General features: G+C 36.0%; 1 protein-coding gene across 3 annotated transcripts in view; it reads left to right on the top strand.

Annotated features, from left to right (window-relative positions):
• The window catches only part of EFNA5 (ephrin A5), a 205,077-nt gene that overhangs the window by 170,431 nt on the left and 6,986 nt on the right, over positions 1-27,660 (top strand). For 2 of the 3 annotated variants that reach the window (XR_008842539.1, XM_056513705.1), the window contains exons 3-4: positions 24,779-24,844; positions 25,243-25,323. Coding sequence is in view for 2 of the 3 variants with exons in the window: in XM_056513705.1 (XP_056369680.1) it covers positions 24,779-24,844; positions 25,243-25,323 (147 nt within the window). In the remaining variant the exon portion in view is untranslated. The remainder of the gene's footprint in view (positions 1-24,778; positions 24,845-25,242; positions 25,324-27,660) is intronic. The other variant, XM_056513706.1, reaches the window with a different exon arrangement.

The raw sequence follows: 27,660 nt of genomic DNA, 5'->3' as shown, positions 1-27,660 counted from the left end.
ATAACTTGTGGGGCTTTTTCTCCATTCTTCTTGAGAAAAGAGCCCCTTGTTCTTCTAAAAATCCTTTTAAAAAGTTTTAAACCTGTGAATTATTTGTATTTTTTGCTGCTATTTCTTTGCAGTTTTATCTCTTATATGTATCTTTCTTAGTTTATTTCAAAAGCCTTATGCTGTTTTTTGTCTCACCTTTAATGTGTCACTATCACTGTGCCTTTGTTACCACTATTTATTTGCATGAAGCTTCTGATTGTCAATTGAGAAAACTTTGGTGAAATTGTATTGCTTGTGACCAATTCTGGATAGTGTGTTGTCACAATTTGAATTTAATTATGGTTATAAATAATATTTTTAAATAGTTTATGCATTTAAGGCTAAATTAAGAAAAGGTTTGTAAAGTTGTTCTTTCAGTTTACATATGCTTCTTAATAACAGGTAACCATCCCATACTTATTTTTCTCATAGAATATATTCCCAAGAAACCTGCTGTTACAGTTACCTTGATATTTTGTGTGTGTGTGCTTGTTCTCCATTACCCTTGTTTTTCTGACCTAATTCCTTCTTTTCCTGAAATTTCTGATTCTGATGGTTTTTGTTCAAATTATATACTAACCTGATAATCTTAGCTGCTGCTTCTATAGGAAAACATGTGATTTGCATTATTTCTGGTAAAAAAATTTGTCCTCTGTTTCTGGAAGTAGTCCTCATCATGTTCCAAAGACTGTGGAACTATTTGAATCCTGCTGTCATTTTATTCTAATAGCTGCCAGGTAGCTGGGCAATCATTCTGCACACATCTGGAGGCTTCTCTGATTCTAAGAATTTTAAGGAAATAACAGTAGTAGAAAAAAGTATTTTAATACCTACACTTCTTACTTCTGCCTATTAATTAGGTAGTTAGCTTGTCGTATTAGTAGGGTCTCTGGCTGAACTCTTGTTGAGTCAGTAGCAGTCCCGATGACAGTCAAGTTAAACTTGCTCTCTTTACCTCCTTCTACCGCATTTTGTGAGTCATTAAGAGTTGAGTGTTTGTGCTATTATTTTTCTTTAGTCTCTGCTACAATTCTCTATCCATTTTTCTCTCCTGTGCAATTCCACATTTTGTGATCAGGTTGATTTTTGAGAGGGTTACTGTCTTTTTATCTCAATATATAAGCATATTTCTTGTTGTTACTGTTGACTTACCCTGTGCCTGTTCACTACTTTCTACCTGAAAATGTGGTAGAACCTATACTGAAATGGTCTCTCCAAGTGTCTTAGCCCCTAAATTGGCTGGGAATGGTCAGGACTCAAAAATACCACTGCTTGCTGCTGCTGGTCCTTTATGGATTTTTGATTTTTAATGAAGAATTATTGGCCGAATTTAGAAGTCTTAACTCACAGGGAAGAGCTGCACATATCCTCTATAAATCAGCAGTTAGCATAGGAAGTGCAGTGTTCCCTTTTCATGGGAATGAACACAGACCTGACAATATGACCAAGACCTGGAAGCTTCCAGGTTGACAGCTTGGCTATTACTCTTTTAGGATTGGGTTCAGTATAGCAAGAATTAAGAAGGATGACTTTGCAGAGACAAGTTTGAATAGTCTGTGATACTATATAGGAGAAAACTACTGAGAAATCTTCACTGTAATTGATGGTAACACTGTAACTAGTATTTTTCATGTGCTTAAAAAGAATGATATTAAACAGCTGCATAGAACTCACTGCTCTTGCTCGAGCACCAGCTTAATATTAGTGGATATCAATGTTTTGCATGAACAGGCGTGACTCACTGTAAGATGGTTATTTGATTTAGGGATCTCTGTGTTTGCTAGAGATTTAGTTTGATGTAGTGGGAGCAAGAACAGAAAGACTGTGAACTGTAATTTTGTCTTATCGGAAAATGTAAATGTGAGTCCCCTCAAAAAAACTACACTTCTCGCTCTTTTAATCATCCTGCTATAAACCTGAAGATCTTGCTTTATCAGAGCCAGTTGGTGTCATCAGCTCAGCAGTTTATGCTGCTGACTGTAGGTCTGCTGGTAGGAGGTGCTGTCTGAGGATGTGAGTACACTCTCAGAATATGAGCCTGGTTTACCTGAAGAAATTCCTGCTGGAAAAGGGGATAATTTAAAGAAAATAGTGGGACTTCTCACATGCCTCTTGAAGAGTATGAAAATCAGTCAAAGGTTACTCTAAGCAGTTTGGTTAACAGTTTGGTTAGATTACTTAGAATACTTATGTTTTTAGAGTAAATCAGTCAGTGCTTTTGTTGTCATATCCCAGCTGAGGTAGCATAGTAATATTTAACTAGTATTACTCTAGAAATACCTATTTATTATTTTTTTTAAATTATCCAATACTTAGAATATATGATTTCTTTATAAGCAGTTATCTTTTCACTCAGTAGTTGAATGAAAAAGTCTTGCAGAAAACTTCTCTTTGGGGGTTTTTGTCCTCTCATATCAATGACTTGCATGGTTTAAAGACCTAATTTCAATATTTTTCCATCTTGAATCTGTAAATACAGGACTCAAAATCAAAGATTTGACTTGGGGCAAAATTTAGCTTTAGAGAGCTGTGTGAGCTTTAGAGGAATGAGTAGGGCAGAATGATTGTAAATCTTGTCATACCATACTTATAATAAGCTTATACTAAGGGAGAGTGAAGTCACTTTATTTACTTGTAGGCTAAACTTCTATTAAAAATTATTTCTAGTTGTCAAATAGTTGACCAAAATAGCGTATATATTGTTTTGAAAATGAAGATAGGATTTGTCCTTCAGCAAGTGAAAAAAGGCAACCTGTCTGTAATTCAACGGGCCTTAGTTAATTCAGGTATGCTGGTGCTTACATTTCCTCATTGTTTTTTGAAAACACAAAGATCACTTTTCTGACTTTCTCTTTGGATATCCTGGTTTTCACAAAAAAACTGAAAAATTAAGGTTAACTAAAGAACATTATTAAAGGATGCTGAGGGAATCAGCTATTAATTGAACTTCTCTTTAGATAAACATTGTTTATTGCCAGGTTCCCCATTAACCTTTCAATCTAGACCCAATCAACACAAACACTGATTCTACTTTGACAGCAGTGGGATCAGACATGCCACTCTACTACAAACCCTCTTTGATAGCTGATTTACTAGAATCACTTGAGATGTTCTGAATGAAATCAAAGCAATTGAAAGGGTTTGATAAATGTGTACTTTAAGAAATATTTTTTGTGATAACATTAGACAGACAAGGAAGGTGACCTTTAAAGAGGATTCATGCTTAGCCTAGTGTGTAGATTAAAGGACTGCGTTTTCTGTTAGAAAGCATCAGAAAAAGATTAAGTACTGGTCTTGCTTAAAAGAAAGCAGAAATAATCACCAGTGTCTAATAGATTTTGACGTTGTTTGTGTTTTTAAAATCCTCAAAGGGAACATTAAAAGCTGTTGAATAATTTGGGAGTTGGGAGAAATCTATATAGGAGAATGGAGAGAGAACCCATGGGCGCACTGGTCTCTGTTGCCTGAGTTTTTCAAAGGGAGTGAATGTCATTCAGAAAGAAAGTTTAAAAATAAGGTTTGGGTCCACGTGCTTCAAAAATTGAAGTGCCATTAAGGTCCTCACAGCAACAGAAAAAGAAAAGAGACGAGGTTATATTACCCTTGCATTTCTGAACATTGTCTATAGCATATTTTATAAGGTCATCACCCTCCTGTGGAGATCGGTGACATTACTTTCTACTGAAGTACTGGTTTTGGTCATTAGCAACAGTGAAGGAGTGACCACAGAAAAGTGAATGGCAGCATTTTCTTTTCTCTGATTTATTTTTTTTTAATTTCCCATCTAAGCTGCTTGAAAAAGGCCAGCTCATTTTGTAGAGAAATAAAGCATGTATTGAATGTTTTCTGATCATCCAATCACAACCATTAAGAAGATAGATTGGTTAGATTGTGGATAAAAACTTATAGGGACCATTAGGAACTTGATGAATCTGTATGTGAGGCACCTGCCTTAAGACAAATGGTGACTAAATGTTTCCTACTGGTGACTGTACTTTTTTACATCTGTGATTCTTGTAAAAATCCCATTGCAATTTTCTTTAAAGTAAGTGTTTAAATTTTAGTGTTCTGCTGGAAGTATAGTTGAATGAATTGCTCACAGCTCTTTAAATCCTGATGGACCATTCATCATTCCTTACTTTAAATCAGTTTTGAACAGCTACAACTTAACATCTCAGAAGTTGCTGCACTTGGTGGGTGAGACTCTTTGTAGTGATACTTCACTGGAATGTTATGAGATTAATAAGGTGAAGCAAGGTGGATTCTGTGGATGAAAGGACTCACAGAAGCAGAGAGTAGTATTAATAATTATCTGAGGACTTGTAACTCTGTAACAGTATTCTAATTTTATTTCTGAGCAAACTGAAGCCTGTTTAATGAGCTGTTGTATTGGAAGTATGCATTTCATAACATGGAGCAGATGCCAACAGAAATGAAAATAGCATAGCATGACATTTGGAATAACAGTGTTGTACTTCATTGCCTCCATGTCATCAGCATGTTAAGCCTCTCTGTTCCTCAGACTAAATCACCAGGGCAGCACTTTCTTTGGTGATACTGTATGTGTCATGATACAAACTTGATTATATATGCATGCCTGCAACAATTAGACCAAAACTAAACTCCCTCAATGAAAAAATACTTCCACATGCTGAGCAGCTGGCTGAGGATATTGTTTCATAAGTTAATAATCAACATTCAACTCCATATTTTTTAAATACTTGAATTTAAAAAAAGCAAATCTTTTCCTAATCTACCTAACCCTCTGATATTAGAGGAGGCTTTGAAAAAGGAAAACATTACAGAATTCTCAATAACTTTCTTATTTCCAAGTAATGCATACTCTTCAGACAGGGTGGCCAGGACTCTGGACTCAAAATGGCACATGCAGTTAATACTTCTATCTCCAAGATTCTTGGCAAGTCAGTATAAATCATGTAGAATACGACTTTTTTTTTTTTTTTCCACAAGGGTATTCAGAAGTACACAGAAATGCTTTATTCTGAAAAAATTAGAGAAAAATCTTTTCAGCATTTCAAATGTTTCCACTTTCCCTCAGAAAAACATCCACATGATTGGTCAAATAAGATTTTTACTGCCTCTGAAGTCTCCCTGACCTTCCTTTTTACATCATGGACATTTAATATTTAACGTATTAAGAGTAATAGCCAGCTAGATACAGCAGAACTTTAGGGAATTAAGAATGGCTTGAAGGTATATCAAAATCTCACTTATATCATACCTCTATGCACAAATGTAACCAGGCTCCTTTCAATGGTTATGGAGAATAACATAGCTATTGCTGATCCTTTGGCAGTGGAATGGTAATTATTTGAAAAATAAATAGACTGGAGATATATTCATCAACTTGAAGAACCCTGACAATTCAGTCATAGTGGTGTTCAAAATGTTTTCAGGCAAAGTTTAACCAGAACAGCTTAACTCATATACATTATAATTAAGAGTTTTAGGTGAAAATATTCTGAAGATATGATCTTTCTTTTTAAGTAGTTTTTTTCTGACACTTCTGCTTTTGGTAATACTGGGTCATGCATGTGGAGTACTTCTGTCTAGTATTTTGAGATTTTGCAGAAGATGTTCAGGTGTGAGGCACTGAAGACTATGCTGTTATCCTACAGCACAGAGCCCTGTGTTGGGACAGAAGCCAGAATCTGTAACAGCAGTTGCAGTAGGACTTGCTGTTTGCCTTGCTGTAGTGCCTTTCTTCAGGATCTTCAAGTCTGAGAAGGACTGTAGCCTGTCCTCTTGAAGAGGGCTTTATAACAACATTGGCTACTGATGCACAGATAAGTCATGAATTTTCCTCATGGGCATGAAATTATTAATTCCTATTGGTGCTTTGTGGAGCTGGGATCTGAGGTCCTATCTGTAAAAAACATCAAAAAATAGAAGGAGGGAATGGTGTAGCCAGAAGCCCACAGGCACATCAGTGAGGTACAAAATATCTTTCTCAGAGAGAGGTTCAGAAGTAAAGGATATATTTTTTCGGAAATAAAAGTATGATCTGGAGAGGATGATGACGATAACAGTGTTATGTAGTTCATACATGAGCAACTGATATAGTTTGGTTTCTGTTTAACAATCTCTTTTATCAAATTTTCTTGTATTTCACAAGACTTCTAAAGTTATTTTATCAGCATTTCAATATAAGCAGATAAATTATAATGCTAGTGGAGTTTCAAATTAATAACTGTGTTAGAATACATTTTAAACATTTATCACAAGGCAAAGATAGCTATTGTTGAACCAATTGTCTGAAGCCTTAAAATTTGGATATTATTTATTTTTCATGGGTGGCAGTGTGAAACTGCTCTTACACAGTTCTCACCTGAACGATGTATGCAAGGCTGCCTCTGAGGAAGGAAGCATCTCCTTGACAACTGTTTGGAGATGTTCTGCAAAGTACCCACGTTCCAGCTCACATGCTTTGTTGCATTGATGAGTTTCAAAATTAAATTAAGAGGAGTCTAGGGTCTCTCATTGCAACACTGTAAAGTGCTGCTGGCCAGGTCGCAAAAATTACAGCTCCCTCTCAGTTTGTTTTACCAGACTTCCATGCCCATGCAAGATGTGCCACGTGCAGGGGATGGTTGGGTAGGTTTCACTGCTGGGTCTTTCACCCAGTCCCGAGCAGAACAATCAACCAGTGTGGTTAGAAGTTATTGCCAGAGATAAGGTTCCTCAACTCTAGTGCCTGCACCTGTGGTAGCTTTGCTGCGAAACATAGACCAGTGCTACAGCATTTTTGTGTACACAGTCCCACTTGAAATACTCAGTGGCAGCCCAATCAAAACTGTGTAAATTAGTCAATGTCACGTTTAGGCATTAAAAGAGGAATTAATTTATATTAATCACAAATCCACGTTTTATTAACAAGCAGCTTGGACGAAAGAATGATTTTTGGAACACCTTTTTTTTCTCCCAACTGTCACAGAGAACAAAACAGTTATTATGGACATTTAGATAAAGATCAATGGTTTCAGCAAATCATTTGAGGAAAATTGTATTTTACTATGCATTCCAGTTCAATGTGGACCATCACTGCCAGCATGATTTGTTGCCTCCTTGATAAAATTATAGAGTGGAGACACAAGATAGTGTAATTCATTTTAAGAACAGAAACAGGTCAATCAACAAAGCAGAATGATAAAAAACAATCCAGACTCACATTTCTTAATTTTTTGGCAAGTCCAAATAGGATAAGTGAGAAGTCTGTCTGCCTGCAGTTTTAGTGCATTTTGGTTAATTTTGGTTGCATGCTATCTTTTTTCTTTGCCTTTTTTCCCTAAGATGGGTTTATGAGTCACATATGGATCTCCAGGAAAAAGTAATACAGGTGACTTCTTCGTATTCTGCAAGTAGTTCTGTGGAGCACTGTAAGAGTGGCCCATGAACTTGGCACAGAGTATGAAAAAATTACTAGAATTATAAGAAAGAGGTCAAAATTAATATTGTGGGGTTTAACAGCAATGCAGGACAGACTGCCAACATGACCTTCAGACTTTCATACTTCAGATAGACAAAATAAATTTCTTAACATACTACTTTTTGAGGTTATCATGCTTCAAGGTATCAAAAGAGAGACATATTATATTTTATTCTGTCATGGTATCTCCATTTTTGCTTCAGCTTTTTCATTTTAGCATAGTGCAAAATTAAGAAAATCAAAACATAAGTGAAAAATATTTTGTTTGCTACAAAGGAGACAAACAAGGGTTGAAGGAGAAAAAAACTCATTACAAAGAGATTAGAAAATTAATTGGTTAGTGGCTCTGACAGCTCCCATTGTATGTCCAAGGATCTGATGAAAAGAAAGTACAGTCTCAAACATAACATTTCTTCCTATTATTTCTTTCTTTCATGTAGAGACTCCTCTGAAGTGTCATTAGGTTCCAATTATTTTCAGGGAAATATTTCACAAGGAAAGGGCATGATAAATTCGGTAGAAGTAGTGGTATTCCCCTGAGAAACTTCCTGTGACTATACCCAAATGTAATAGGGGAGGCTTCTGTTCAACCACAGACAGAAAGAGATTTCTGCAGGGACGATTCTGGTCCATGGAGGTTTTGAAATCTTGTGTCATGACATTAATGCGCCCTGTTTTTCCAAAATCAATATGGGGCAGCTGATGAATACAGTAGGTCTGAACACTTGATTATCTTCCTGGCTTAATATAAGCATAAAATCTATTACTAGATTTTTTCCTAAGGATGAGTGTTGTCTTAGAGATACTGTTCTTCCAAAAATATGAAATATTTGTAGCAATGCTTTCTTCTCGACTGACTGATCTTTTTTTACATGAATTTGGCATGTATGTGTCTATGTATATGGATGCATATGTGTATTTATACACATTTATATTTATAAAATAATAATATGAAAGTGTCTCATATTATACAACCACAGAATCACAGAAAATATATGGTCAGAAGGGTCCACAGTAGTTCATCTGGTCCAACCTTCCTCCTCTACAGGGTCATCCCACAGCACATGGCACAGGTTGGGGTTCAGCTGGTTCTTGAATATCTCTGGCAAAGGAGACTTCACAACTTCTCTGGGAGATATTGGTTAGATCTCTGACAAACAATACTTTTTATGTGGTAAAGGTTCTAGCTGTTGTGATTATAAAAATGGTGATCTTCAGAAACTAAGATGTTTTAACAAGGGCAAGATATTTGTAATAATAAGTGCCAGTGAAGATTGTTACAGATTATCATTCTCCTCTATGGGTTGATCTGACCAGCTATTGTTTCTTGTCCTTGATGTGGCATAACCATAATCATTACACATTTTCACAAAAGGAAAATGAGATTTAAGATAAATTTGTGACACTTCTTGGGGTAGAGCTGTGTCTGTCTTTTCTTTAACTTTACTTCCTCTCTGCTTAGTTCCCTTTCCCTTCTTGGTAACAAATGTGGTAATCAATGTGCCTTAGAGACATTCCCACTGAAATGTGACTTGTTGAAGAAAATGGCAGAAGAAGTCATTCTCTGCAAAATGTGATCCAGCTTCCTTAAGGAAATATGTCAACTGCTAGGAAAGTTTGTCACCGAAATCTCTGGGATGCAAAATATAAAATCTTCCTTTTCCCAACTACCTGTTGCGCCATTCTATTTCTGTCTTCTTAATTGAAGGACAAAGTGAATTCTCCAGCAGCTTTTAAGTTACCTGGCATGGTCAGTGTCTGCTGTGATTTGAGGGTCCCAATCCTGTGAGCCAGTCTCTGCTTGGAAATGCCAGCTGCTTGTTCGTATCAGAGACCATAACATTGCTTTTAACCAAATTGTGGATTAAATTGAAAAGATGTATGTTAAGAGTTAGCTAGGGGAAAACCCTTATAAAGGACTATTGAGGGAGAATATTTCTTAATATGCTAATCTATCTGAGAGGAGGTATTTCTGCCTAGGACTTTTTCATTTTATACTATAGAATATTTTGAGTGAAGTATAATCGTAATCTAAAAATTAATCTTTTGGGAAACCTGCTGCCTCATTAAAGTTGTGGTAAGAAAAGGAAGGGAAATTTTTGGAACTGTATTGACTAGGTGAATGAGAAACACCATGTTTTAGAAATGTAAATTAAAGTTACACTCTTAGTATTTGTGTGAATACAGCTGGATTTTCTCAATGATGTATGCCGTTCCTCAAAGTGCTTGTGAACAGCATATGATATTCTTTGTACTGATAAGTACATGAAAATTTGAACTCCACACTTATAAATATGAGGTGAAATTTTAAGCACATTCACATTCTCAAAAAAAAACCAAAAAACAAAACCAACCAAAAAACAACCAGCAATAAGAGACACACAAATAAAATAGCAACAGAAGGCCCCTGAAACTGCCTTAGCTCTTAATCAAATGTATTTTAGACCAAATAAAGCAAGCTGACTGAAATTGTAATTTTCTGTGAGGGAAGGGGGACAAAGAACTAAAATGTGGTAGGGTTTTTTTGGTGCCCTCTCATGAAGAAACAGCATTTTTAATTTCTAAGAATAAATTCCTCCTGATAGTTTTACATCAGATTTGAAAAGAGAATATAAGGATGCAAAAAAAAAAAAAAAAAAAAAAAAAATCACTTCAACAGGACTTCTGAAAAAGAATTCTGACAACTGTGCATACAGATGTTTTGATATTCATGGTCTATTTTGACTTGAAGCTCAGAAAATTACATTGGTTTTGGTGCAGAGTCCATTTAAGTGGTGGACTCTGTCTAGACTTTAGGAAACTGATCTGAAATATATCCAAACACACAATTAAAACAACAGGTATGTGTCCTCTACTCTATTTTTCCTTGATCCCAGTCCAAAGTAGGTAAAATAAATAGTGTTCACTACAGGCCTTATGTCAGAAGTGTTTAGCATTGCCAATTTCAGTCATAATTTTGTAAGTACTTAGCTGTCACTTAAGTATCTAAATAGCTGGCCATGTTTCTAAAATGCTTTGCACACGAAGCACAGAGTTCTGAAAATGTGATGTGTGTTGTGGATTTTAAACATCCTGAAAGCTTGTCGGTAGGATCTTTTGAATTGTATGTTTGTATATTTACCAGTTTTTTGTGTTGTTTGTGTGTTTTAAGTTCAAATACAATATTGTCATCAGCTTGAACCCCATATCTGATCTGCCATAATCAAGGACTAAGATTGTCTTGTATTGTTAGCTGTTCATTTCAACACAAATGCTTCTCTTACCTTAGAAACACATGAAAGAGTCATTGTGGTGTTGATGTGGATGGAAACGGACTTGAAAGCATAAGGTCTCTTTCAAGAAGAAAAAAAGTCTTAAAAGTAGATTTAAAATATCTGTCTTTCAAAAGTAAGGGTCTCTAGACAAGTAATGCTTTAATCAGATGGAAATATTTAGATGGAGGGACCCATAATAGGGGGAGCTGGAATACTGCCCTGTTCTTGGTCTTTTGCTCAAGGACCATATCCCCAGAGATGGTAGCAGGGCTCATACCCTCTCCTGGTGTGGGGGTACCCAGCTGCTTTAACAACAAGAGTTCCTGTAGGTCTTCTGTCCCAAATTGTTCAGCAGAGCCCTGAATTGACATCAAGCTGATGGTATATTTTTTGTGATGGTTGTTTTATCAGCTTGTGTATTTTAGGTGCAAAATTTTTTAGAAAAGTAATTAAAGAACTCTGCATTTTTTGTGAACCATTAATAACCATGACTTGTGGTGCAACCATATAAAACTCCTTCTCCCCCAAGCAAGTGCACACAATTTCTATAGTTGGACCTGATTGAAACTTGTCTTTACAAGTGCCATTGCCTTTCTTTGAATGGCCCACGTGTCACTGCTCAGGCTTGGACTGAAAAGCAGAGCTAATGAAGGAGTTTTCCAGCCCTTGGTGCATCTGTGGCACTTGCTTTCCCTGCTGTGCTGTGTAGTGCACTGGCTTGTTGGCAACTTCATATTTCACGCTGCAGGGAATTGAAATGACTGAACAGACAGGAGAAGAGTTTTATTTGCAGTAGCTTGTGTATCCCTAGACTCTGATTTGGCATAAAACATCTGCTTCATGATCTGTTTCAAGGCCAGTTCCCTTCTGCCAACAAAGGTTATGACTTCAGGCAAGCTGTGCCTTTGCTGGTGGGGGGGAGATTTGCCTGAAGACTTGATTTAGTCAGTATCAAAGCATTCTGCCACAGAAATCCTTATTTCAATTATTCTGAAAAAGCAGCCAAATAATAAATGTACTAACATATTAAACTGTAAGTAAAGGAGGCCTCTGACTTTTGTTGTATGTATTTTTATAAGAAGTTGATGTAAACAGTATCTAAGTGTATGTGAGGCTAGGAATAAGCTTTTGTTGTTGTTCTGATGGTAAGAGAAGTGACAGATCCTCTACATGTACTTGCTTAATGAGCAGAGCCAGTAAGTAAATCTCAGTTTCAGATACCATTTGTGCATATTTTCAGTTTGCAAGACTGATTGTAATATTGATACAATTTCTGTTAAAGTCTTAGGAAATAGATCCTGCAATGATGCAATATTTGGAGACAAATTGATGCATTAAATCTTTTCTTGTATTCACAGGGACTTAATTTCAGGGGGTTTTGTCTCTGGCCAAAATAGTCAATTTTTCAAAGATAGATACAGATTTCTTTGCAGAAGTGTCGTCTTGATCCACAGTTAGATATTTTCAAAAATAATCCATGTTACTTCTTGCAATAACATAGATAGATTCAACCTCTATTAGAGTAAGTAGCCTATTGCTCTCTATGTACTTCACTTCCATTGATGCATAATCTTTGCAACATATGGCTGGCTTTCCTCCTCATAAAAAATCTTTTTTGCAGCTTAAAAAAAAAGTAATTGAATATTTGCATATCTCCAAGGAGCCATGCGGGTTAGACACAGCATTCATCTTCTACTGTTCTTAGGCTTCTTTTGGTTTAGGACTAAGAACTATTGCTTTTATGAAGCGCCTTTTTCTAAAAGTCAAAACCTCACAGCAGTGCACAGAAAGCCAGTGCTATAAAGGAGCTAAGTAGAGTCTTTAACAGAGAGAGCTAGGTTGTAAGTGTTTTTGTTCCTATGGAGCAGATAGATTTGGTTCCATCTGTTCCATATTCATAACAAAGGAGCTTACTTGCAGGAGGACTGACTTCCTGGGACTAGCATGGTAATGATCTTTTCACCGCAGACTGAAAGGATCTGAAAATGGTCAACTCAGCTCGACAGAAACAGGCCTGCTATTTTTCTCTGGCTGTGTTTCAAGCCTGGAGAAGGCTTGAGGGGACACTTACAGCAGCTTTCCAGTACCTAGTGAGGGCCTGTAGCAAAGGTGAAAGGGACTTTTTAAAAGTGCATATAGTGATAGCACAAGGGCAAACAGTTTTAAATTAAAGACAATAAGTTTGGGTTAGATGTTAGGAAAAAACTCTTTACTCAGAGTGAATAGTGAGGCACTGGATTAAGTTGGCCAGAGAAGTTGTGGATGCCCCATTGCTGGAGGTGATGAAGGCCAGGTTGGACAGGGCTTTGAGCAGCTTGGTCTAGTGAAAGATATCCCTGCCCATGGAGGGGTGGTGATGAGAGTGGAACCAGATTATCTTTAAAGGGCGCTTCCAACTAAAGCATTCTATGACTTTATGAAGACGCATGTTTTTTCTGAATAAAGCAAAACAAAAACATAAGACCTCCTCCCTTCAGCCTTCATTGTCCCCTGCCCTATCAGTCAGTTCTACATCTGAAGAGTTCAGGATGTTTTCTCAAAAAAACCTGTTACAAATACAGGAATAATTTTTCTTAATTTGACCACAGTATAAAGGGCAGAAGTGAAAAAATATTTACTGCCAGTCTGGGTTCTGTTTCCTGAATTTTCTTATGGTATCTTCTTTCTCAGCAAGAATATTCTGTGAACAAGAAATCTGAAGTCCATAAAATGTGTGTGAAAGTTCCTTGCTGGGTTCCATAATTAGGATGCTCCAGTGCCAGCTTTGATTACACACCTCGTGGGCTTTCAGGAAAAAAAAAAAATCCATTTTGATCCAAGAAAAAAAATATTCTTGTCTCTGCAGGATATTTCACAAGGGCAGAAGAGAAAAATGCAGGAGTGTACCACAAGCACTTTTACTTGGCTGAAGAACACATTGTTCAGTGATCCCTAAGAGGTGAACTGGAAGTTTATAGAGATCTTAAAAATTAACTAGGAACATAGAACAAGAACAATCTTTCTGTGTCATTGGTTCTGGGTTTGCAGTCTCTGGAAGAGGCCTTGAGGCACCAAGGTTTATGATTGTCCTGGCTGGATGTTATGCTGGGGTGTGCTGGAGTCCACACCTCTCTATGCTCCAGAACTCCTGGTGCCTGAGGCAGCTGTCAGGGTGGGATGGGCAAGCAGCAGGCATGCCTGACCTGCCTTAGCTGGTACTGCAGCATCTGTGTAGGCATACTCAGGGGTGTGTTTGGCCTTCAAGCCAACAATACCATGTTGTATAATTCATAGAGATGTATGAAAGCATCTGCTACCCTTGCTGCTGAAGACTCCAGATCAGATAGTACACACGTGCTTGCGGATATGATGCTTCCCCACACCCCAAAGTGAGAGATGTGATCTCAGATGTGGGTATTTTTGTTTGGTTGGTTGTCAGTTTCTGAGTTCTGAAAGTTTTGCTGCAGCAACTTAGGGAGAAAATCCATTCATTTAAATTACTCTTCCTAACTAAGGTAAATGACAGTATATCCAGATTTCTTTGAAGAAACTCAGGACATGGAACCCTCTTTTAAATGCAAGAGGAAAAAAGCATCGGTGCACACTGTCATGAAATTATTCCAAGCTACCAGAACTATATCCAATGCAAATATTTGTTGATGTAGATTAGCCTGGAGCTGAGACACAAATGTAAGTAGGTCTTCATGATCACAGAAAGTGGGATCAGGACTGTCAGAGCTACTCTTGTAGGATGAGGCTTGAGTTCTCTGGACTCTCAGGAGTGGAGACACCACACACAGTAGATTAGAGGCACTTAAATTGAACAATAATTGACACTTGTGTGGTTGAGAGAAGTTAATTTGACGGAATTTTTGTCCATCTCTTTTCAAGTTAGTATTTGTCAGCAAGGTTTTCTAGTAAGATGTTTTGTGTTGTCCCAATATTTTTTTCCATATGTATGGTCTTACGTATGAAAGCACCATTTGAAACTGCTCACAGCATGGTTATATTGGTTCCTTAACTGGTTAACATGTAAAGAGTAGAGAAACAAGCTTTCTGTGCAGTGGTGTTTGCTTAGATGAGGAAGTAGCAGATAGAAAATAGAGAGAAGAATTTCTGAATCTGCTTAGTCAGATTGTTAGTGTGAAACAGTGCCTTTTCTGGTAGAGAGGTGGAGTTCTCTCTTCACTTCTGAGAACAGTTGTTAAACCATTCAGGAGAAGAAAAGCTCAAGAGGTACCCGTGTGTTTTAAGTCTGATGCAGTATTCATTGCTTTTAAAATAGTTTCCAAACCACCAGGACTTTTAAGTCCCAGTTATGGAAAAATGTACGCATATATGTCTAATTTTGAGTTCATCTGGGAATGATCACTGGGAATAGGGCTAAATGTCCTGTGGTATACATTATTCTTATTAAAAAAAAAAAAAAAAGGCTCAGAAGGAAATAATTTGTGGAGAAAATAATGAAAGGTTAGCTCTCCCATGGGTTTCTTAGACTTTCCCACAATCACCATTGCAACAGACTATAGTCCTTTTCTGGCATAGATGAGACACATCAAATTCCTGACAAGTTCTCCTTGATGAGCCTATGGTTATTCTCACATAGGTTGGCTTTTTAAAATATGGACTTCAAAACATGAGAAAGACCTGTGGCATTAAACACAGGCTAGATAAGTGAAAGACAGAAGCAAGAATGTAGAAGTTTAAATAAAAGTGCTATTGCCTCATATACTGGACAAATTTTGATAAAAGTGAAAACTTCAACTTGATGTGTTCTTGAATTTTTCATAGTAAAGGTCACAAATTGAAGGGTTATATCCATTCTAAGGACTGGATATAAATTTCTGGCTTGTATGATGAAATGATTCGATAGCCATGCCCTCTGCAGCACATGAACAAACTGGTAATTCACATGAAAAAGATTTACTGTTATTAATACAGTGCTGGCATATGTTGCATCTCTACTCAGTCATTGCCTAGAATTGTAGTAGGTAAAATGAAGTAAATGGTCTCTGCCCTGAGAATCTTGTCATGTCATGACAAGAGCTTCAATTACAGTGGACTATTATGTGTTTTCCAAACTTCAGCTTTCCTAATTAATACCTGGCTGCCGTTCTGCAAAATTTTGGGTTTATCCATGTGAAGGCGGTGCCAAGGTGCTATTAGAACTTTTCCAAGAGATAAACCTTCTGAAATCTTCTGAGCAAAGGTATTATCTGTAAGCAGTACGTTTGCAAACTCCTGTGCCTGCCTGCATGTGCACTCAAACATTCAAAATTGCATTATGCTAACATTTTTTAAATTTAAATTTAAACCCCCCCACAATCCCTGTTTTGTGCTTTTCCCCTTAAATTCCCCCTGAAACTTCTTGAAGATCTTTTTGGTATCTTTACATCTTCTCTCTCCTCCACAAGATATAAACATACTTATGCCTTGTATAAGTGAATAGCAAAAGTAACATTCCATGTCTGTGTAGGTGTTCACAATCCTAGAAAAATGCAACATTTTTTTGGTTTTGTTAGACAGAATTTAAAAGTATAGTATGGAAAGATAGAACACTTTCTAAATATGTTGAAGATAGTGGCAAGCCCATGAAGAGTGATTAGAATAGAATTCTTCCCTCTTCTTTCATGATAGTGTCAGCAGTGGTAAAGATAATAATGGATAATATGAAGTCCATTAAAGTATATAGTTTAGTAACATGATACAATACCCGCAGTTTCCATGTGGGTGAACATGTTGCTTCAAAGATCAAAAAGGTCTTTACTTTACTAACAAGACTATAATGTCTCTTCAAAGGATTTACTTATGTCTGGTTCTTAGAGATGGAAATTAGCAAACTTGCTAGCCTGCTTGAAGAAAACCATTTTATTTCTAGTGATACCAAGGGAAAATCAAAGTACAAAAGAGCTTATGGAAAGTAAGAGGATATATTTTTCTCTAAGTGCTTTATTTGATAGTATTAACTTGTTTTATTAGCAATTTGCTCTAATACAGTCTTAATGCAGTACAATAACTGTGTTTGGTTTTGTTAATACCACTGAAATCTGTAATGAGATCTGAGGGTTTTATTATGTTCTAGTTAATAAGTGTTGGTTTGTTACAATGGAAAATATGACATCAGTCATTTATATTGGGCTATTGTAGAAATGTTAGCACTTATTTTAAGGTATGTAATACAGTTTGCATTTAAAAAAGAGGAACTTCTTATATGAGAGAAACACCTGCAAATATTTCATGTGAAAGCAAATATATAGTCTGTTTTTCATTCCTACCTCATATTTCACAGAAACTTACATGCCACTAAAAGTCCATTCAAAGTAAGATATGCTTTTTGTTTATTTCCAGCAGAGCTTTTTTAGTTTTTTAATGAGAAGAAACACCAAAGATGCTAAGCTGATTCTCTGAGAAGCTCAAGCTGCAGTTAGATGACAGCTTCACTCCATACATAAATGCTCTTGTTTTCGTGAAAAGGAGCAAAAGTCTTTGCAAAGAATTTTGAGCTTTGTTTTCTTACTGTTACAAGGAAGCAGAGGAACAGTTCAGGCAGAGTTGGATTTTCCAGTGTCTGAAACACCTGTTTTGTTGGATTCTTGAAGTTGTAAAGGGTACAGGCTGCCCTGCACTGAGGTTTGGCTGAGCTCAACTGGACTCGGTGACTTGGGAGCACAGATGATAAAAGTATGACTACAAAAAGTCTTTGGACTGGATTCAAAGTGTTGCTTCATATGAGCCCTCAGAGGCTGTTCACCTCTGGTGGTATCCAGCACTGAGGAATTGTGCTTTGGGTTGCTTTGATGCTCTGCACTAAAAATGTCTCTGCAGTACACCAGCCAGTCCAGCAACAGACAACGCTTGTCATTTCTCCTCTTAGAGGAAAGGGACCTTCCTGAGAAAGACATAGGGCTAGACCATGCTAAGAAGTACTAAACAAGTGGCTTAATAAAACTGAAAGCCCATGGTTTATGTCTCCTAACACACATGGCTGTCTTTTTTTTTTTTTTTTTTTTTGTATGACTTTGATACGGAAACATATTCTCAGCCTTCAACCACATATATAAGCTGCAATGGATTAGAAAATGCAAGAAAAATTATATTCTTCCTGGCCAAGCAGTTGTAATGGGATAGTTAATTCAGCATTAAGTGCAGAAACAGTAATTCTATATTGCTTTCTTCCAAGAACTCTTACTAAAATAGCATTTGTCTGGCAACTCATTTTCTATTACTAGGTTATTTTTAGTAGGTCTGAGAAATAGATTTACTTGTGAGATAGGCCATAATAATACAGTGTGTTTACACAGTGCAATGCCAGTGCAAATTATGTATAAGACATTAAGAAATAAATGTAGCATTTCACAATCTGTTTGATGTGAACATGACTTTTATCAATTTTTTTTCCTCCATTCTGTGTACTTTGTCATTTGTATTTTGAATGAAATGCAGCGTGTAAGTCTGTGTATGTGTGTAGGCATACATCTATACACGTACAGAGATCAGAGCAAAAAAAATACAAATTTAGTTAAGCATGCAAGAATAGTGCACAATATGAATTTGTATTAGGTGTCCTATTAATAATGTGGAGTTTAAAACATGCTATTGGAAATTTTAGTATCCACACTACTTTTGCTTGTATTATGCCATGAGCAGTATTAGTGTCACCTTTCATGTTTGTTCACTTATTTACTTATTTCTTTGTTTTGCTTCCATTTTAAGTTGGGAAGGTTTAGAGGTTTTGTTTTGTTTTTTGAGTCTTTTTGGTTTTGTTTTCTTTTTTTTTTTTTTTTTTTTTTTCAGTTCATGAGTGTTGTTGACAGTCTGGTGTCAAGGGGTTTTTCAGTTTAGATTATCTCTCTGTTGGCTTGAGATTTCTTTAAGCTGCTCACTAGTGTTTTTTTTGTGTTCTCATATTGGTTATTACTAAATACAGAGATTATAGAATTGACTAGAACAAAGTTTAGGCATGATTTGTTGAGGAATTGTGCTTAATTATTAGCTCAGGAGAATGACTAAGACATAGTCATTCAATATTTTGATTTTCTCAGAATGGAGTCATGTGTGTGCTACCAGAACAAAGCTTTTGCTGATGGGCTGGAATGAAAGAGCAGGCATGCAAAGACTTTTAATTTAAACTCAAGTATTGGTGAAAGAAGTGGTTTCTGTAGAACCAGTATTTATCTATTTTAATTTTTTTTGTTTGTTTTATCTTGTACAGGAGAAAATTACCTATAAATCCTGTCAAGTAACTTATTTTTTTATAAATAACTTTGAAAAAAACTTTTATTGTCCTTAGGTATGGGTCTTACTTCACGTATGCACACGGCGGAGTGCTTTATTGATTGATTTAATTCTAGCTGACTTTTTCAGTTGTACCATTTATGCAAATTTGTAACTTTTTTTCAATCTAAACTGTGAGAAGAATATTAATAACTAATTCTGCATTTACCTGGCTAATTTGCATACATTTGTGTTGTATGGTAATTCACATGAAAACCTACAGGGGAAAGGCTGAGCTCTTCTAACAACTAATAGGCTATTTTTTTTCTTCTGACTTGCACAAATTGAGAAATATTGCCTGTGGCAAACATAATGGAAAACTGCATTTTTAATGTTCTCACACATACTCATTTCTGTACAAAGAAAGAAGCAGATGACTCTTCTTAAAAATAAACTTTCTAAAGCTCTGTAGCTGACACAGGATGTTGGATGTTAAAATACTTCAGGCTGGTGGAGTTACAATTTGCAGGTTGTATAAGGTTACCTGCGTATTGGATTTGACTAAAGGGAGTGCTGTTGTTTCTGAAAGGCCTAGAGGAAAATCACAGCTATAAATACTTTCTCCTGAAGAGATTGTCTGTAAATTACAGGTCTAAGAGGATGCAGAGGCTGCATAAACGTGGGTTTCTGATTGACAACATCCAGCATCCTATGTACTGTGTTGCTGCAGATTCTGTCTTTGTGTCTTTCTCCAGATGCTTACAGAAGTTATATGTGCAACCCTTTTGACTGGGCAGTAAGTGTTAGGTATTTACTCAAGCTGTATGCATGTGGCATCTCAATTTATGTGGTGAAAAGTTCGGAATTGAGCCTCTATTGGCTTCCCAGTCTGAAACAATACTTCTGTTCAATAGTTGTGGTTGGCACTTATCAGTGCCAGAGTTTGTGTAAGAGAAGATGCTGACAGCAGTACATCTGCACCGAACTGAGGTGAGATGTGGCATGATTTCTCAGTTCTTGTTCTCTTCCTGTTTGCTGGATTTCCTAGCAGACATCAGAAGAAAGCATTCATCACATTTTTCAAAAATGCAATGAGAACATTGTCTTGTCTTCTGTGTTTCACAAACAGTGCTTTATAATCCCTTCGGAGAATACTTCAAGTGAACTGGTAATAGAAAACAGTAAGAGAATTGCCATCTGCAGAAGCATGGTGAGGGTGTTGTGTTTCTCCATAGGGAAAGGATGTTTTTTACCAGTGTCCCCCCATTCTAAATAAAGGCGCTGTTGGAGCACCTTAGATAAATGGAGTGCTATTTCCAACTGAACCAGTTTTGCTTTCTAATAAGGCCCACAGTGGCTTGTGCCATGAATGTTAAATGTCTTGGTAATGCTAAAGGAAGATTTGAACTGCATTTGTGATTCCTTTTTTTTCCTCTGTATCTGGACTTGCATTTTAAGGAAAAGTGCAATCCTATAATTAGAAAGTTAAGAATGAGTGAAGAGGCAGGCAGAGGTAATGACTGATTATATATTAATATCAATAAATAGGATAGTTGAGACACTTTAAATGTGGCATCCTGATAACTTGCTTTTCAGGTATTTGCCAGCCAAACTGTTACCTTTCTTAGGAAATGATTACTTCTTTTGTCACATCAATAGCAGGTCTTGATAACTAAGCTTTTGAAATTTTAATTTATTTGGTTTTTGTACATTTTCTTTTCAATTAGCTTATTTTGTATACTGATGGGTCCATATCTTGATGACTCCTTTAATGAGTTTTTGAGATCTGTTGTAGTAAATCGAACTGCATAACTGATTTCTATATATGCTACTTTTTTGTTTTCTATGTGCAGCTTTCTGCAGTCATTGAATAACTCTGCTAATTGCTACCAGGCTGAAGAAGGACCTAACCTGTTATTTATATCTACTATATTAATAATATACCATGTGTTTTCTAGCTGAGAACTACTTAGGACTGAGATGAGGGAGTTGTATAACGTTTTTTTTATATTTAAAAATAGCTAGTAAATACAGAAATATTTATGGTTTGGCTCTAGATGAGGAGAGAATAATTTTCATCACTCTCTTTCCTTTCCTTACAGGGTATAAAAATGGTAACCAGAAGCGGTTCAGAGACGAGAAATTTTCCCATCTAATTTGTCTTTATAAGCTGTTTTCAGATCCAGCTTGGACCTAATCCTGTGTGCAGTAGTTCATTGTATGGTTTTTTTCCTAGTTCAACTAATGCAGATGGAATTCTCATCAGAAGAATACAGCGCTCATGAGTTAAATTTCAATTGTGAAATTTTCCTATTTAAAAAAAAAATAATGAAGAGACCAAACCAGCTATTTTTATAATCACTGAGATGTTTTCAAATGTCTTATGGTTTCAGTGGGATTTTAGTGTTCACTTTCACCCCAAATCTTTGTGTAACCATGAGGTCTAAAGCATTTTCTTTAATAGAGGGACCCAGGAGATTTTCATGAAGTTGCTGGTAAAGGTGAGGTCAGGGAAGGGAAGTGGGAAGTATCATAGGAATTTTAATAACATGTAGGAACTAGCAACACTTCAGAGTTTCTCTTCTCTTTTCAATTGTAATTCTTCCTGACACAAACTGAACCAGTCAGATCTTCTCTAGTCTAATATCATTAATGAAAAAAGAAGTGGATATGACCTATTTTGCTCCTTATAAGGGAGTTTTTTTATAGGTTTCTTTTTTGTTTTGCAGCAAGGATTCTATTGCCTTTTTTTTTCCTTGGGAATTCTGGTTTTCGAAATGAAAAGTGTTACTTGGGACAGGTTCCATTAGCATCAGAGGTTTCTCACTCTCAGGAATGGCCTGTATTTTTTAGCTCATATCGCCTTTAAAGTGGGCAAATATAAAAGTCTTGTAGCAAAGCCTTAGGGTCTAACCTGATTTTGTTCAGAAAGGAGAATGAAATTTCTTGTTGTACCACCTAGAAAGGAAATCTTTTCTTATACTTTAACTATTTTCAGTGCAATGTAGCAACAACTGCAATGGTTTACCTGAGAAGCAGCTTTAACAGATCCCAGCTGACAAGGAGTGGTTCTCTTTCTCCTTTCCTGACTCTTTCCAAACGGTGGTACAACTGGTCTTAAAACAAAAACTGACATTTATGTATGCTTTTTTCTTCTAAGATGAAAGGGAGAAAGGAAGAAGAGGGGGAGTGGAAGTAAAAGAAAGGAAGAAAAAAATTGATTGCAGTCATGCATCTTGGCAAACAGCATTTAATTTCTCAGGAAGGCCAAAGAGGTCGAAATGTAGCCCTTCATCACCTTGGTCTGTTGTTAAGAAAGATGGAATTGCTGAAAAATTACACTTGGTTTTTTGGGTAGTTATTATTATTCATTCTGAAGGTGTAAAACAGTGATTAAGAGGAATATTTCTGAGTTTACAGCAAACATTGACAATACATAATTTCTCTGGAAAGAAGAAAACCACTATTTCATATTTCTCACTAAGACAGTTTCTGGAATGACAATTTAAGTGTAACTGTTATGGTTGCAATAGGACAGTTCTTCATAGTTGCAAGAGTGTATAAAGACTGGTGGAAAAGATTTCAGCAATCAATGGATTTTTATATTCTTCTTCCAAGAATATGACTAATCACCAGCTGTTATTTGCTCCTACTTGCATGTAAATATTATGTGAACATATGAACTTCAATGTACAGTGCATTAATTTTCTGTTTTTCCAGAAAGAATAGATTTTATTTCCAGCTGGGATATTATTAGATTCTAGCTATCCTAGCTAGTTAGTGGTATTCTAGTTAGTCACTGACTAGCAGGAGTATTCTAATAAACAGCAGTTTAAAAACCAAAACATGCTTATTTTTAGGGAAAAAAGCAAGAGTATGCAAGCATCAAAGCAAAAACTTGCCTTTAAATAAATCTATGCCATAATGCAGTTCTGAAATAATTTCTGGGTGGAAAACATCTGTCACTGATAAATTTACTGTAGGGATTCTGTTTTGTCTTAGGTTGCTAATGTGATTTTCGCCTCTATCCTAGTAATTTGGTAATGACTATAGAATTCTTATCTTTTGAGAAATTTACAACTGCCTGTTTAGTCTTAAAAAAGTAATTAGCCAGCATATTCATATATGCGTATATTCAGTGAGGGCCACCAAAATGACACCATTTCCTGAAGATAGCCACAGAAGGTAAATATTTTACCCTAAATAGCACACCAGTTACTTAAACTCAATGCAGGGAATATTTCTGACTTTGTAAGATGCTATAGTCAAAGGTAGCTCTTAACTCCTAGCTGTTTGCCATTGTGTGGGGGGAGCATCATTCCTACATGCTTTTGTGTTTTGACTAAAAGAGGGGAACGATTTTTCAAGAACTTTGAAGATGCAGAATCATAACTTGAGCTGTATTAGATTCTTTATGTTGTTCCTGTTTTATGTTTGTACAGAATTTCCTAGTTCTTGGTAAGATCTAGGAAAAATCTGATGCCTGCCCCACAAGCACATCATCAGAGACTTAGGAAATGTATTTCAAATTAGTTGAGGAGCTGTTCAGGTGTGAGCTTGGCATGAAGACAAAGAGTTCACATGTCTATGCATAAATCATTTTATTTGTTTGTCACACACAAGGACAGAATTTATAAAAGTGGATGAAATAAGGTAAGCAGAGGAAACTAACATCTTGTCTGCCCAATCATCTTTTCCAGTAGTGGCCATTTAATGAAAAATATGGCTCATTCTGCCCCAATACATAGATCTTGAATTCAACGAAAGAAAAGCTACCCTTCAGTGCTTCAGGTAACATTTTTAGTGATAGCTCTTGAGGAGTTTTCAAGAAAAAGGGTGAATGGTCTTTCACAAGTGAAAGTCTTCATGCCCAAATCAAGTTGCTTAGTTTTGTAATTGAAGTGTGGGCCAATGTACAATATCAGAATTGCAGATACTGAGGAAATTCACCAATGTGTAAATATTGGCAGACAGTGCTCAAGAGACACCTTGGTGGTGAGAAGCAGTCATATTTCCATATTATATTGTAAGCAAGAATGGTTAGAGGAAGTTTCCACAACAGCACCTTTTCCTGTGAAATAAGTAGGTACTGCCACGACTTTGTGGGTGACCTTTGCATTAGGACTAGACATATTTCCACTTACTTTTTTTTCTCCTAATATAGTAAGTATTCTTAAAAATTAAATACATTGAATGGGAAATTATGAGGTAGGGCAGAAAGACAGAAGAAACTAATTTTGGTTTGTTAGCTATATAATATGGAGAATCACGCTTTGACTGTAGTGAGATAAATATTTTCTCAAGAAAGACAGATGCATATTGAGACTGATTTTGCTGTAAAATTTAATGGTGTGTATTTCTACTTTTCTAGAAGTATATAGATAGTTTTGTTTTTACCACTGTCATCTTTAGTGTAATTTTCTTTTTTCATCCCTTTTTGGTTTGTTGAAGCCTATGGCCTAATGTTTCAAGGTCAGCTTTTCTCTGAGTATTCTATATTCTGAAATATTTTTTCAGTGTGGACACATACATTACTGCAAAAACCATATTAAACAAGCATTCGAGAAACAGGTGTGGAAAGGTGAAAGGAGGTAATGAAAGATTGAAAGTAACATGTGCTTCACTCCTTCCATAAAATAATAAAGAAATTAATTTGAGTAAAACCTGCAGTTATTATATGATTTTGCATAATGTAGATACTTTGTACACTTAAAATCCTTATGTTTGTTCAGGGATTGAAGTGTGTCCTTCAGATGAAGGGAAGAGAAAGAATATTTCATTTCAGTGCAAAGGGTATTTTGGATTTACACTCTCTTATTCTTCTGCTAATTTTTCCTTTTTCTTAATTTTACAGCTTCTGCAATCCCAGATAATGGAAGGAGATCCTGTCTAAAGCTTAAGGTGTTTGTGCGACCAGCAAGTAAGTTCTTCAGATTAAGTTTTTGAGGGTGGCTTTCTAGTGCCTGCTTTACTGTGTGGTCTAGTAAACAACAAGTTGTTGTTTTTTTTTTAACTGTTAAATCTTTTATCTGTTCTGTACATACAGCAATGTTCGTGTTATTATTTTCATTGTATTTTCTTATTCTGTTTCAAAGATTCATAAATCTTTGTTTGAATTACAGTTGATAACTTGTTTCTCGAACTTTGTACAAATGGAAGACTTATACTGGCATTTGGACAAGTGCCACAGACTTTAAAATATGGATATGCTTAATTATGTATAGTAAATAGAGAGGAAAAAAGAGAGAAAAAAGGAAAGTGGGGAGTGTAAGGGTGTTTCACTAACATATTTGGCTGTTATCTCTATTTTTGTTATAGACAGCTGTATGAAAACTATAGGTGTTCATGATCGTGTTTTCGATGTTAACGACAAAGTAGAAAATTCATTAGAACCAGCAGGTTAGTATGCTTAGAGAATCTCTTTTAACAAATGCGTGTATCCCTCTGGTGCTTCAGTACTTTTTTCCCTCTTCTCTCTGCATGCTTTGCATGGTAAAACTGCCCTGCTTTTGCACATCTCTAGCTTATGGTATATTTCTTGTATTTGTGTTTAATGCAGGGACATAAAAATGTTGCATTATTTATTTTCTTGGGGTGGCATGGTTTAGTGAAATTTAGTGTGTGCCAGTGTAAAATTTCCACCAGTAACCTGGAGCCACTGGCCCACCCAAGCCAAACACTTAGCATAGTGGCAACACGCTCTATTTACTAATTGGACACAAAGTTTTAGAAATAAAGCCAATGGACACACTTCATTTGTGTTATGTGGTTTCAAAAGTCTTTCAGAAAAACACGACCACTGCTTCTTGAATGCCAGTGCAGGACATAGGTATGCAACTAACTGAGTTTCTGTTTAAAAAGGAACTAGATCTTTAGAATTATATAAAGTTAATATAGTGTATATATTTGGTTAGGCAAAGTATCATTTTACACACACTGATATGTAGACAAATATATAAATACAAATTTCTCTCCTGCTTTTATTGAAGCAAACTGAAGTCTTGTGGGGCTTTTCTTGCAAAACACTGCTTTAGGAATAAGGATGCTCCTCATTTGCCCTGGGCAAAGTTATGTTAGCCTCCACCATCAGTCAAGCTAACATGTCTCCATGTGGAAAGAGCATATGTATTGTTTGTGTGGCTGAAGCTTGTGACAGATAGACGTGTATATAATTCTATGAATAACCTGAATGACTTAAAAGGAGTTAAAATTAGTTAGGTGTGTAGGACAAGTATTTGCAATAGTGATAGACCTGTTCATTTTATATGTACCTACACACTGTTCACATGTTGCATTAAAGCCTCAATAATTAAAATAAACAGTCAAATACACAATCACGTCAGAAAATATTGCACATATATCATTTAGTATATACCTAAAGAATCGATCAGTGAGATTTATTTTCCTCTTATGCTATTTGAATATGAAGTATCATTCTCTTTGCATATAAAACAACATTAATTTTTTATATTTTTATTTTTTATATTTGCATATTTTTTCTCTTTTTTATATGCAGATCCTTTAATTAAAATGTATTAGTTATAAATAAGTATAATAAGGCTTTTACTATTTAGCTGATTTAAATTATTTACCTATGGATAAACAGTAGAATTTATTATTTTTCTTTAAAATATTTTTCAGGTCTTTCCTAAACATTTGTAGTTTTGCAGATCAAAAATGTTCTCTAAGTAAATCTAAATACAAGGATAGTGCACTTACAATGGCTGTATTTGTACATTTATTAGCAGCATTCTTCTACAGAAGACACCAGGATGTTCTTTCACTGTCTCTACCTATAAATTTAAAACTCACTGCACTTTTTTATATTTTGTGATTATGGTCTAATTAATGTGTCTGATAATGCTTGCAAAAGAGATCATCTGAGTGGTACATGCCTGGTTTTAGCAAACTTGCTAAATTTTTGTTTCAGCCGTGCTTCTCACTTCCTACTGATTGGCTATAACTAGCTAACATCATCACAAAAGCACATCATTAGAAAGCAGCAGGCAAACCAGGCAAGCAAAATCAAACAAAGAGCATCCTGCAGTCAGAGATGAAATACTGTTTCTGTTACCAGGGGGAAATAATAACATTAATGAGAAGGTTTGGTACCACAAAATTCCCACTCCTGATATCGATGTATATTTGTATTATTAATAGGGCCAGTCACCATTCGATAATCAGTCACTCTGAGACGTGCCAACTGCTGTCACATTTCTCTGTTGTTGGCCTGTTAGGGTTGCTGCTGCCTTGGTGGATCTCGTTGCATGTGTTCTGTGTCATGTACTAATTTACATTTCTCTGACGAGCATCTTCTGCTGCTGTGCTCTCCCGTAGCCTGCCATGGCCTTCTTCCACAGTAGACAGAAGAATTGGAAGGCAGGAGGGTCATGTTCAGCAGATTACTCACTGTCATCTTTCTTGTAAAAATCACTGTTTATGTGATTTTTGAACCCTTTTAATTTCACTGGTCTTATTAAGAAATTTGTAGGAATCTACAGTGATTGCACTTTCACTAGTGGTGGAAATAATTGGCTCTATTCCTATTCCTCCCCCTCTCTTTCTCCTTAATAATAAAAAAGAAAAGAATCCTTAAACAAAGAGTGCAGCTGTGCTTATCTAGAAGTTATACCTGAAGTATGTGATGTAAGGCTGTGTGATCTGAAAATTTCATGGCTGTCAAAATAATTTTTTCTGTGTTGCTGGTATTTCCAGCGTTTAGTAGTGACCTTCTGT

The sequence above is a fragment of the Oenanthe melanoleuca genome, chromosome Z, assembly GCF_029582105.1.
Source record: "Oenanthe melanoleuca isolate GR-GAL-2019-014 chromosome Z, OMel1.0, whole genome shotgun sequence".
Lineage (NCBI taxonomy): Eukaryota > Metazoa > Chordata > Aves > Passeriformes > Muscicapidae > Oenanthe > Oenanthe melanoleuca.
The sequence above is the reverse complement of the archived record's forward strand: the minus strand, read 5'-3'. Positions and strand labels throughout refer to the sequence as shown.